The sequence below is a fragment of the Struthio camelus genome, chromosome 15 (genome assembly GCF_040807025.1).
Source record: "Struthio camelus isolate bStrCam1 chromosome 15, bStrCam1.hap1, whole genome shotgun sequence".
Lineage (NCBI taxonomy): Eukaryota > Metazoa > Chordata > Aves > Struthioniformes > Struthionidae > Struthio > Struthio camelus.
Window position 1 is genome coordinate 11856053 of NC_090956.1, and position 13569 is coordinate 11869621.

At 33.4% G+C, this 13569-nt stretch overlaps 1 protein-coding gene across 6 annotated transcripts in view; it reads left to right on the forward strand.

Moving 5' to 3' along the window:
* Positions 1-13569, forward strand: part of SNX29 (sorting nexin 29) — a 146835-nt gene that overhangs the window by 51541 nt on the left and 81725 nt on the right. For all 6 annotated transcript variants that reach the window (XM_068908259.1, XM_068908262.1, XM_068908260.1 and 3 more), the window contains one exon: positions 8510-8616. In XM_068908259.1, coding sequence (XP_068764360.1) covers positions 8510-8616 — 107 coding nt within the window. The remainder of the gene's footprint in view (positions 1-8509; positions 8617-13569) is intronic.

The following is a 13569-nucleotide window of genomic DNA, read 5'->3' on the forward strand; positions in this document are numbered from 1 at the left end:
GGACCTGAATACATTTCAGCTATATGCACTGTTTGTAGTTATTTATCTTACCTTCTGGACTTCATATATCCTATTCATACAAAAGGAAATATTTTCTTCATTGCCACTGATGATTTATATGAAACTATTGGTAGTATTGGGGCCTCTTGATTCAGAAAAGTACTTAACATATCGATAGTCCCTGACTAGTAATATGCTTAGAGAAAGAAATCTGAATATCGATCACTGAAGAACAGCATATGCATCACAAGCTCTTGTTCTGAGACAGGAGAAATAGAAGATGGTGTGCCTTTAACTGAGTGGAGAGAGAAAAGCGTTAAGAAGTTAGAAGAACAAAAAGAAACAAGACATAAGCCTATAGATTGCTGGTTTTCCCTCCTCTGGCTAGGGACTTCCGTTTAAGTCAGCCATTTCAATTCTCTTTCAGTCATAGCCAGCAAGATCTAAATATAGACCAAAATCTACTTAGGGATTTAATGTATTATGACTTACAGAAGTCCTGTAATGACTGATTATCAGCTCAATCTCTTTAGACATTACTTACACTGGAAAAAACTTATGCATAGAGTTGGCAAGTGGGATCCAGGCAGGAAAGCATTTCTGGGATAGGTGAAACTCATGGGATAATCTCTAAGTCCGTCTTTGCAGTATTTGGGTTGTAGTCATGTTTTGAACATTTCCAACAGTTTCCGTTGTTTACCATCTACTGTGATATGATTTGGATAGGTGTTAGGAATTCAGTAAAATGGTAACTTTGAAACCTAAAGAACTAAATGCCAGCATTAAGTATTGTATGATCGCTGATTTTTTCACCGAGACATACAGTATCCTGTGAATGTACATGCTATTTTGATCATGTCATACATGTTATGATGAAAATATGATGATCATAAGTTTGAGTCTCTCTCATTTTTAGTTTGGAGCAATGCTCAAGCCTTGTTTCTTTTGGGAATCTTTACTTCCACATAGCTTCCTGTTTTTTGTTTTAGGTTCAGGGTTTAGGTTCAGTGGTTCCTTGGAACCTTTGGGGCTTACGCATTCCCCCACCATCTCTCTGTTTTCAAACTAATGTTGGTCACCAGAAAATGTTTCTTCCTTGTATACTTCTGCTTTAATCACTCTTAAATTGGCCCATGTCCCTTACTGAAGGATAAGATGATTAACAGAATGTGTTGATTAGATTATATGAATATTTACATATACATCTTGCTATGATACAATTCTCCAATTAACAGCAGCAACAAAAAAACCTCATGCTATTTAAAGGAGAGAAGTATGAAAAAAACTGTCTAAAAATAGCCTGCTAGTAAGGTGGTTATTTCTGAATGTGAATTTGTTATATGTTCCTCCCATCCAAAGAGTTGTGTATTTTTTTCCTTTAATTTTTTATCAGATTTATAGAAACGAAGTGCATCCATTGTTTAAGTACATACCTTGTGGTCTTTCCTCATAAATATTCAGTTTTTCCAGACGTGAGCCTTCATACTTGAGAATTTGCATTACTAGAAAGAGCTATCTGTACTTTGCAGTATATCCATAAGGCAAGTTATTGAATTCTAGTTATGTATAGCTAAAGGTGACCAGCATGCAACTTGAATAAGTCATTTTGTTCTTAATTAGCTTACACTATAATCTTTTTATGCATGTATGTGTGCGAGAACCATCTTATCACTGTGTTCTGAGATTGTGACAATTTTGTAAAGACAATAGGATGAAGAAACTAGTCTTTTGTTATTTTAAGTTAAAATTCTAATTAGTATCTTGCATATTAATTTGGTCACTTATTAACCTTAATCTATAAGGCTGCTATCTAGGCTTTCAACTAATCTTACTTATAGACAAGGGATTAGAGTTCTGTTATTTAAATGTGAAAGATTCCAAGCCCTCATCTTTTCTTAGAATGCTGGGAAGCTGTCTTCATCAGGGATGCTAAAACTTACATACAACTAATTTCATTGCTTCCCAGCATTATCATAATGAGTAATTTCAGTAATGATTAATCTTCCTAACGTTTTTTAAACAGAAGTCTTGTTAAATGTATTGTTTTTGGGAAGCTGTATATTTAGAGTTTCTGTGAAACTACTTTGAAAGGCTCAAAATAAGTTAAGCTTCTACAGTTCTATGTTGTTGTAACTAGAAGAGAATCTACATCGTCAGTACAGTAAATTGGATGAAATGCTATGGGGTATGGCCTTTAAGTAGTTTTGTAAAATTATAAATGAAACGCAGAATAATAGCTTGCCTTGAGATGACTTTAAAAAGTACTCAGCAAATGCAATTATAAGTGAAGTGCCCAAGCTAACACATTAGCTTTCAGAATGAGTGATCACTGCCACAGACTGAACAGTTGAATTTTCATATTTAAGTATTTAATAAATGGGCATCCTATTTTCTCAAGTACCACTAGGAGCTGGATGTGTATCACTTGTCAAAGTTACTTAGACACAATAATTCTAGACCATTTTTACTTAGGGAGTTGTTTGCTAGCTTATCCAAACAGACGCTTGAAGTTAACTGACTAACCTTCTTAAGGTTTGGTAAAATTTATTTGGATTTTTTTTTTTTCTGAAATGCATTAATTAAATGTGTTTCACCTTTTTTTTTTTTTTAATTAAAGGTTGTATTTTTTTTCTTTCAGCATGTTGTTCATAGCCATGCCCCTTGAGGTTGTCTTTAAATCCATTAACTGTCTGATTGCAGCCACTGGAATAAACATAGAAATAATTCCTTCTTGGTTTTAATAGTAAGCAAATATTAAAGATAACTATTAAGTGCTTGTTAATAATTTTAAAAGTTATATTAAGATAAAAATATTCACAGAAGGATAGTAGGGAAATTTAAAAGAATTCAACGGGAAATGCATTTGGGGAACATTATTCTTACCTTCTTTTAGAAAGCATTGCTCAAAGTCTGAGTTCAAAGCAAGTATCTGTTCCTTCAGTATAAGTCATATACAGATCAGTTTTAAAATCAAAGGTGGTTTCTGAGGATGGAACGCTTTTGCAACCTAGTTAGAAACTTGTAATATGTACTACAATTTTTTCAAGTTTATGGGGGGAAAAAAAGAAGAAAATTAAAATGCTATGAATATCTTATCCTCCATAAGAAGAACATGCAAAACTGTTTTTAGTGGTAAAATTAATGCCACGTGGTCGTTGAGGTCCTTGCACCTTGTAATGCAGGTAGCGTTATCTGGAAGTACTAGTGTATGAGTGGGTATTGTTGGTTCATTTTTGGATAGAAAAGTTTGTCACAGAGATGTGATGTACAGTTAAATAAAATTGTGTAGGAATGATTCATACATATTCCTCTTTCTCTATGTTCTCGGTTTATTTAAAAGGAATATTGTCTCTCAACACATTATATGACTTTTTTCTGAACTCAGATGTGGTTATTAAATCTGCGTGTTAAAAGTCTGATTAATCCTTATTTCATTTTAACTGACTTTTCAAAATATGAACAGCAGGAGTATGCATAAAATGCTTATGGAGCTGAAGAACCCTCAATTTCACCTTCCTCAGGTGAAAATGAGCATTTTGTATGAAAAACGTACTTTAGTCACATAAGTTGTTCTCTATTTTTGTTTTCAGTAAATTAATCTTTTTTTAATATATTTTTTAATTAGTTTGAACACAGCAGTAATTTAAGATTTCACCGCAAACTTGAGTTACTACTATCACAAATAAATGATGACTGGAGGAATGGAAACTTTTTTGCTGCTAGTTGCTTGTTACTGAAGTTTCATTAAGATGAACAAAAAATAATTGGGAAGTGATAAATGGATAAAGCAAAATCATGGAAATTTCGGGGAATAAAGGGTTTGCAAGTTCAAAACTGTAGTAATCATCTTAATTTCAAAAAGGCACTGAATGAATTGACTGCTAATCTGAATTGGAAGTTGCAGGCACAGCAGCTTGCAAGTAGTACTGTGTTTCCAAGAAAACAAGGAATAGCATGCTTTTGAAAGTATAGTCCAATGAAAGAATAAAATTAATTTTGAGTTATCCAATACCATCTGGTATGTTTCTTCCATCTGGCAAAAACTATTTCAACTAGCAGAGTTTTATTTTCATATGGGACCTTTACAAAATCTAGTTTTGTTGTATTAATAGCAGAAACATTTTAAAATCAAAAAGTCTTTTGAAAATAATGTACTATTAACTGAGAATTACTGCTGTTCTATAGAAATTCTTCTTGTGCGTCATTTTTCAGTGTGAGCAAGCTTTATAAAATTTCAGGTAGGTTGAACGGTAAAATGATCTTCTTTTTTGTACAGATGAAATTCTGTCACTGCGTAGAAAGATGTAGCAAGTTCTTCCTTTTACATTGGCATACAATACTGGCAGTGAAAAATGCTCATGTAGCCCTTAAGAACTGAACGTGTTGTTTAAAAATCTAGATCAGGAAAGCATCCTCTTAATCAGCAGTGCCTAAACCAACTGCTTAACTTAAGAGCTTCTAGAATTTGCCCAAAAGATGTACATATATTAGAGTTGCAGGAGAAATTTTGAATTTTTATGATAACCTTTTCATCAATGTCTGATACTTAAATTTCAATTTGTATTCATAACTTCAAAAACTGAAGCCAATTTATGGTTTGTGAAGTTAGCTATTTTAAAGATTAATGCATTCCTATATAGAGTAGTTTTAGTGGCTCATTGTGTCAGCACTGAATTTTGTTTCACTGTTTATTTAAAAATTAATGGCATATTTCTTATTCAGAGCATAATGTAGACATTAACTAAGAAATTGCAGTAAATGGTCTGTTATATACTTAAGCTGGGAGCAGAACACATTTATTGGTAGAACTATGATGCTTTTGCTCTCAATTATATACCTGTTGCAGGATGATAAATAGTGAAACTTAATGTAGCTCCTGCTACAACAGGAGCATCTGGCTACTTGGCATAACTGGCAGTTAGCCATTTATTAAATTAGCTTTAGGGTCTATTGAATTGAAATGGTGATTACTCTCTAGTTTTGTAGTCTACTTGGATACCATATTCCTTTAGCGTACAGGTGATGGGGCGGGGGGGAAGAGTAATCTTCATTTATGGAAAACTCTTATGGCTTGTTTATGCAGCTTGCATCACAAATAACATTCTCTGCAATGATTTTTGTATTGATATGTGAATTAACATTAAAATTATGAAAATAATTCTTTATACATATAGATGGGTATATATAAAGAGAATTGGCTTGGTTAGAAATAGTGAAATTGTATAAGCTACTATAAGCATGTAGTGATAGATATGATATTGGCTAGTTTTGCAAGCTGTATTTGCAGCAGAAGTATTTATAGGTTTGCAGTGTGTGTGTGTGTGGTTGGGTGTGTTTTTTTTTTTTTTTTTTAACATCATATCTTCCAGGCAGAGGTAATAGTTCATGCATTATACAAAGCATGTAAAGTTACATGGTGAGTTAGGAGTGAAGTTGCCTAGTGTCCAGTGGCGTGACTGGAGTGACAGCTTTTACTACCTGCCAAGTGTTTGAAAATCCTGGACCGATGGCCAAAAGTCCTATAGAATTCTCTTGAGAATTCCCAAGAGTTAAGAGTGCACATCTGGAAATAACCTAGCTCTATGACGTCCTTTTTGCTTTGTTTACCACATGCTGGGTGAAGAATACGATCATCTTATGCCATAGGCAAATACTGAACTTCCAGAAAAATAGCTCTGAACTTTGAATTGCGATAAATTCCCTCCAAACAATCATTTGTAATCTTATAAAACAACCAGTATCAAAGCTAGCTGTGCTAGGAGTCCTGATTTTTTTTCTGATTGTGTAAAATACAATTCTATGTGTACAACGCTCTCCAACTTGAGTGTGTTTCTATACTCTTTCTTCAGTTACCTGTTTAAAAAGCAGGCATCTCCTAGGATGTGACTAGAAATATCCTCTAGTTTTGCACGTGTCACAGGAGAGTTGACCTATACTTGGTCATTGGAGGTACGTATGTATCTACTTGGTGACTTATGCGACCTACTGTCTCCCACTGCTGTAAGGCCTTTGGGATGGAAAACAGCAGGTTATGCAGACTAGATAATTGTTTTGGCAGTCTGAATTCTTTCTCTGTTGTGAATGTGAGTAACTAACGTAAAAAGATTATTTCTAGTTCTAGGCATTTAAATTTTCTTATATGAAAACATATTAAAAAGAAAATTTTCAGTACATGTATTTCATGATGCACCCAATATTTGGGATTTAGGTCTTTGAATAAATATATGCTTATTGCATAGCACATAATTTACTAGATTAATTCATTATGAATTTATTTTTTTCTCTTTAGTGTAATACACCCTGCAAGAGCTTTGCATACTACTTTGTCTCCATCTGTTACATTTCTGTATGGCCATCGATGGTGATATTAATCAAACTTAATTATTCTCTATTAGTGCATTACCTTACATTGCATTATGTAATTCCTACCTTTTTTTAGTCTTTGAAAAGGAGAACTATTTCAATATCTTATTTTAGTAACACGCTACTGTTGAAATGAACGTTCTGAAACGTCCATTCAGTTAACAAAATCGTGATTAAAGCTTCTAACACTTTAGATGCCTTGTCCTTTCTGAAGGAGTTGAGCATAAATCACTGGAACTCTGATTGCAATACTGGGGGTAACAGAAGTACTAAATATGTGACTGTTTTATTCTTATATTGTTAACGGCTTCTGACTCTAAACTAAAAAGCATTGTCTGAAAAGTAACATAAACTGTAAAAGTACAATGTCTTGCCTCTTGTGTAAGCTGAAATTTTGTTTTTGGTTTAGAGACTTTTAAAGCTTTATGATTTTTTCTGTGTGTCAAAATATGAAAAGAAAACATGAAGATTTGCATCTTAATATCTGGACTGCCATGCACAGGATAAGTTTCTTAGATGGGTTAGTTAATAAATTGTTCTGTAGAAAAACAATAATAAAATTATCCTATGGGTTCTATCTGTGTAGGCGGTGGTAAAATAAGGAAAGCGTAGTTCATGGATAACACGTTAATTTATTAACCTTCATGAAACACGTGCCAGTATTCTCTGTAGCCCCAATATGGTGGCTTCTAAATGTTAGTGTTGTGAAACTATGATAAACATGAGGACAGGGTTGTGAACTAATATGAAGTTTTCTTTGGTAAATTGGTCCTAGCTACTTACTGAGTCCTATCCCTTTTTTCCCCTATCTTTCCTTGTCATTTTTACTGTCCTACTAACTTGAGTTTTTTGTTTCTTTGAGTATCATAAGTGCAAAAATAGCTATGATAAATTATGATATATTTGGAAGTAGAACATGTAAAATTATGTAAAATTATATAGGGAATACTTATGTGGAGAAGGACTTTTCATCAGTTTACTTGTGAGAGTTTCATGCAGAATTGTTGTTTAAGCAGAAGTGCTGTATGTAGCCAAACTTTATGGAAATGCTGATCTCAGAAGTTTTTGGCTATAGAACTTCAAGCAAGATTTACAAAAGCTTAACAGTTCTTAAAATAGCTTTCAAAGTTTACTTTGAATAATAATTAGCCTCTGAATGTATGTATGCTTCCTTGAACCAACAATCATTTCCCAGCCTAAAGAATATTTAGTCAAATGAATTATAGTGTCTTTTATCTACCTTATAGTGGTTGTACTTGTTTAGATTTTAAAAGCTGATGAATGCATTAGTATGCTTTACTTTATATGTGCTAACTTGTTTTTCTGGAAGCTCATGGTCTGTGAGGGGAAGTTAAACTTGGATGTGCATTAAATCTGGGGAAGAAGAGACTTAGAATAGGCCTTACAGTGATCTCCAAATATGTGGACAGAAGCTAAGAACAGGAATAGGATAAGCTATATCTCTTATTTATTGTAGTTAAGAAAAGAAGTAATGGGCTTACATGGCAGGTGAAGAAAGTTTGATTAGCCAGTAGGAAAATCTTTCTGAGAAGAATACTTAAACTTAGATTGTGCAGGGAAGCATGAAATCTTCATTATTGGTGGTGTCTAATTTATTCTTAGAAAATTAACTGTCAGAAATGAAATAAATATGGTTGATTCTGCCATTATGCAGACGCAAAATACTAGGTGATGTCTGCAGTGTCCGTTCTCAACCCTGTTTTCTGTAACTTCTATGCTCTTTAAATCATCAGATGCATATAATATGAAACGATGTTTTAAAAAAAATAGAAAAAAGACTTGAGAGAAGCACAGGCTTAGTTTTCAAAGGCTTTGGAATCACTACTTGTATATGCTTGGGAACTGTAGTCACAAAACAGCCAAAGGCTTTTAGCTTGTATATTTTTTTTTTTTCCCTCTTAAGATGAGAAAACCTGTCTAAATATTGTTTGTAAGAAAGCTTCCTATTGTATTTATATTTTAGCACTTGTAAAAATTGTTTTTTTAAAATATAAATAGGATGTAATATTACATCCTATTTTGATATTTTAAATAACCAGTTCTTTTAGAGCTATTACTTTTAAACAGAATGTTTCTAATGTCTGTGTAATTTAATGTTTTCATCTTATGAATCTCTCTGTTTTAGCTCTACCAAATATTTGGAGCGCTGATGCCGAATTTACTATTCCAGAGCAAAAGCAAGTAGAAAACAACGAGGAACTAGCCAACTCTTATGAAAGAAAATTGATTGAGGTAAAGCTTGTACTGTTCAAATTTTATGGACTCATACTGGTAGTATAACACTTGAGGTTGTAAGCTATTTTTCTACTTTGGTGTAATTCTCATTTCTCCGTTAGTCAAAAATAAATATCTGATTTTTCCCTTAAAAAAGAAAGGAAAAATTTAATTTTCAAGCTTCTGTGGTTAAAAATTTGCTCATTCAACTTCAAAGTTTATTTAAAGCAATTCAAGTAGTTACAAATACTTTTCTTAACAATGGTATACATTCATACTTTGATATGAAATTGACTGGTCTCAGAGCATCACGTATTATTATTAAGAAAAATGGACCATACTTGTGTAATTTTATGTTACCTTTCAGATGATCGGTGTTTTCACTTATTGATTTTGATCTAGCTTGTTTTACTGCATTAAAAATATATATAACTTCCATGAAGGTACAGTAAATAAACCAATTCCTTAAGGTTTGAATTGATACTTGTGAACTTGAAAGCATCACAGACAGAAGGCCTCAGGTGTTGTATAAGTTACTGTACATAATTACAATCTCTGTTTTGCTAGTTGGGCTTTAAAATTTCCTGAGTTCCTGCTGAAATCTGTAGTTTTCCTACCGTTTTCTGATTGTACCATACTGGGTTTCATTTTTGTATTGCCTTATTATGTAGCTTATTGGCTATTGCAGTGTGGAAATGGACCATGGAAGTTACTAGTTCTGTTGATGTGACCATGTTAGAAAAAGTTTTTAATGCAAGACTTGCTTTTAAGACTAATGTAAAATTCAGTGAAAGGAGAATACTGAATAAACAGAATACTTGCTCTCTTGTTAGACCTCATTTTGCTAAGGATTTAAAATGAAGCAAAGCAAACAAAAAATTAAACAGCTGTGACTTCTCTTTGTTCTGTTTGTAGACAGACCTGTGGTTCAACTGTTATCTGTAAGAGATTCTGTTGTTAATGGTTCTGTTCTTTCTTTTGTGGCTGTAGTCTAATAATGAACCAGTAAACTTATCTGATCAGAGATCAGGATTTCTTTGCAGTTTCAGGCTTTTACAATTTACTCTGTTGAAGAATGACTTTATTGGTGGGCTTTAACTTGCTTTTCATCAAAATTAAATTGTAAATTATGCTCATGATGTGCTAAATTATATTATGAAAGCTCTGTTAAAGACTCGATAAATAAGGTTGTATTTTCTGTTTCCTGGCATAGATTACCCCCGCTGGGCAAGGGAACGAGAAGACTAGGTCCTCTGCTAGAATGAAAGGCTTTTAATATACTGAAACTCTTACCACAATATATTAATACCTCATCTCCATGCAGAAAAGTTTATTGTACTGCAATATGGAGGCAAACTGAAATGGGTTTTAAAAAAAAGTTTAAACTCTCCAAGGCCTTCCTTGTAGCAACCTGTGCAAAAACATTTCTAGGAGTTGGAAAGTGTCTGCGTAAATTAGCTAGAAATTAACTTAATTTTCAGAGTAAGGTTCTCTAGAAGCTTGCAATTCCCATGTTAATGAATTTGAAAATATTCTCCTGTATCTTTTCCTAAAGCTCACAGAATTAAATTATTATGTGGTAAGTACACTATTGTAATTTTATGCCTTAAATATTGATCTCCAAGTATTTGGAATGTGAGTTTGGGAACCTGCTTTTCTGACATGGAAGATGCATATGCTGTTCAGGTAAACTCAGTATGTGAGTCACTTTAATCGACAAAAATACACTTAATGGATTAGAGTTGAGAGTTCATTTGTGAATGTTAGGTATTCATGAGGTCTGAAAACTGTCAGAAAGGTTAATGGTAATGCTTTTATATTCCTGACAAACTGTATAGCTCTTCTGAATAGCTGAATTGTTTCCAATATTTGAAAAAATATCTATGAAAGATAATTTTAGTATCTAAAATTAAGCCTTGACCATTCTGCAAAGCTTCAGTTTGTCAATTCTGATGACTTTTGTTTTTGTAGAGCAAGTAATTATTTGGCCACTTGTGCCTTGAGGCCTCAAAAGCATGCTGATATATATATTTTTTGGGTTTTTTTTTTTTTTCTTCCCTCAAGCTGCAATCTAGGCTGTTTTAACTTTTGATTTCCTCTATTTCATTTAAATTTACTCAAATGACTAAGCTATATTAAGTTTCTTTGATCCAGCAATTACACAAAATGAATATACAGTGTCTCACTGTAATTGAATAGGTGGGTTTTTAAAGAAGTTGAATACATAGATTTTGATACGTAGATTTTGTTGTTTTTTATACTGCAAAAATCTTTGTCATATAGTAAGATATTTGATCAGGGAAGGTATCCTAAATCAATAGAAGCTTGGCCAAAATGTGCCAGCATCTTTATAGAATTGTCTCTCAATTCAGTATGCCGGGTGAGAATATTCTGGCACAAATTTCTTTAGGATTTGAATTTAGGAACTAGTAACATGGGGAGTTTTGATGATATGGCTGTTTTGCTAGTTCTGCATAAAGTGCTACTTAGGAATGAGATAATTATGTGGAAAGGCTATAACAGTGATATAGGAACATAGTTATCTGCTTAAAAAAGTCCGACTCACTCTGCCTACGAATCATCTGACTGCTTGGCAATTCTTTTTCTCGTACTTTTCTCTTTAAAAACCATTTTGATTTGTTCTTTGATATCTTTAGTTCCTCAACTCATTCTGCAAACTATTTGGTAAATCTAGAATCTGTCACTATGTTGACAGGATATGCTCTTACCTCTTAATGACGTTCTAAGACAAGTATAAAAATAAAGTTTTCTTTTTTAAGAAATAAACTCTGAAATACTTAATAATTTGATTTAAAACTTCCGCGCATGCCATTTCATTGATCTGCATCACCCATTTTATTGAATCTCAACGAAGATGTATTTCGCATTCTTTGACAGGTTTCTGGAAAGATTTTTTTTTTCTGGATACTAAAACAAAATACCTACAAATAAAATTACTGAATAGTGGCACTCATTTTGTCATAGGACAGTATTGCAAAATGGTACATTTTCTGAAGCAGACTGAAGATCTTCAGCCCTTGTTAGTATTGTATAGACAATATGAGTTTGATCTCTTCTGTATTTGGTGAATCATATTATTTGCTGACGTTATCAGCTGCTTTATTAGTGTACTTGCGTTATCTGTTATCAAGGCAAGATTTTCAGGGAGAGGTAGTCTCTTTTGTTATGTCAAATCACTTACTTGGGAAAATATGGACAAAGCTCTTTAGGTTAAACACACACTGTGTTTTGATGTTGTAGAGTCTTTGGTGGCAGTATCAATTTAAGCAAGCCATTTCCTGTTAGGTGATTTAAGGAAAAAAGACAGGTTGTTAGCACCTTAGGTGCAGACAGTCTTGCTAACAATAGGGTAGTTGACAGGAATTTAATATCTCTGGAATAGTAAAACCACAGATTGACATGAATTTAAGCAGCACTCTTTCCTAATCTGATTTATTATGCAGGAGAGAATACCAGGACCCTAAAGACAGGGGCAATGGTGTGGGTGGTAGTTTTTTTGCTAGTGTTTGAACATGACATGTAAGTATAACAATGAGAAAACGGTGATGAGCTAGAAAAGAAACACTTATGCTTTTGTGGTTCCACAGTCACTAGAACCGGATCTGTACGCCCGCAGGTCAGCAGGGCTCACAGATTTGGGTTGGATCAGATGTGGAACCACAGTTGCATTTGTGCAGCTGGAACGTAAAATACAAACTTTGTGCCAGCCATCTGCGGCTTTGTTGGCCATATGCAAGTTATGGGAGGATAATTAATACTTGATCTATTATAAAGCCTGCCAGGTCAATGTTAATCCTTTAGTTTTTTAAATTTTTGAACCAGCAGAGTGATTTATACTAGCTGATCTTTTGTGCCATGTGAAGTTGCCTTTTTATTATTTTTTATTTTAGTCTGTGATTTTTAGTATCCGATAACGTTATGAATGTAGTTCCAAGGCTTGTCGTCTTAGAGGTGGGAGATGGAACATTTATGCAAAATGGTCTCCTGATAGTAGCTTTGCCTTTGTACTTTACTATGTGAGTTTATCCTTACATATGCTGATTGCTTAGTTTCATCCATATGCTTTTGAATAGTCTTTTTGGTACATTAGCTGAAACATATCATGCTTAGCTCGTGGAGATAATCTTAGCAAAGGACTAATGAGTTGCAATTTAGGGGAGCTATATGTCTTCCTGCAGGTATAAAATGAGAAGTTAAAAAGTTTGAGGGAAACATAAGAATAGTGGCATTTTGGCTTTTGCTATGAGGTTACATAAAAAGATGCAGCAGCTAGAGACATGCTAATATTTTATCCCTCTTTTTAACGCTTATTTTATCCTTCTTTTTAAAGCTTATTAAACTCTTACTATCCTGTATACCTGATTTTGGTGGTTCTGGTTACTTTCATTTCCCCTGGCCAGGCATAGGTCTTGCCCAAGTAGTGCTCTTCCTGGTCAAGATGTTAGTGCTCTCTTGTATATCAGAATTAACCTTTGTAAACATTGATAGCATGCATACATTTTAAAAAACTGAAATATTGCAAGCATTAATATGTAGTTCATGTAATGTGGACAGTTCCTGTTATATTTTGAGTTGAAAGCTACTACTTATTTTCTTCTTGTTGGTTTTGATGAACAGACTAGTGATTACCTAATGTACCTTTAGTTTAAAAAAAAAAAAAAAAAGCAGCAGCAAAAAAAAAACAACACAATTTTTAAGTGGCTCTTTCAGTCTGCCTTGAATCAAATGATTTGCTTGTCAATAGAAATGTCAACAACACAAAATGGAAATGAAGCAACAAAGAAGAAAGAAATGACTAATCATTTTATGGTTACATAAATAAAGTTGTCTGAATTATTAAGCAGAGAATGCTGCCTGGGTTATAGTGCAGTTTAGTGCAGAATTGAAATTATTCTTTGAATGTTGACTGCAGTCTTTATGACTGAATTATCCTAAGGCTGGAACTGGAAG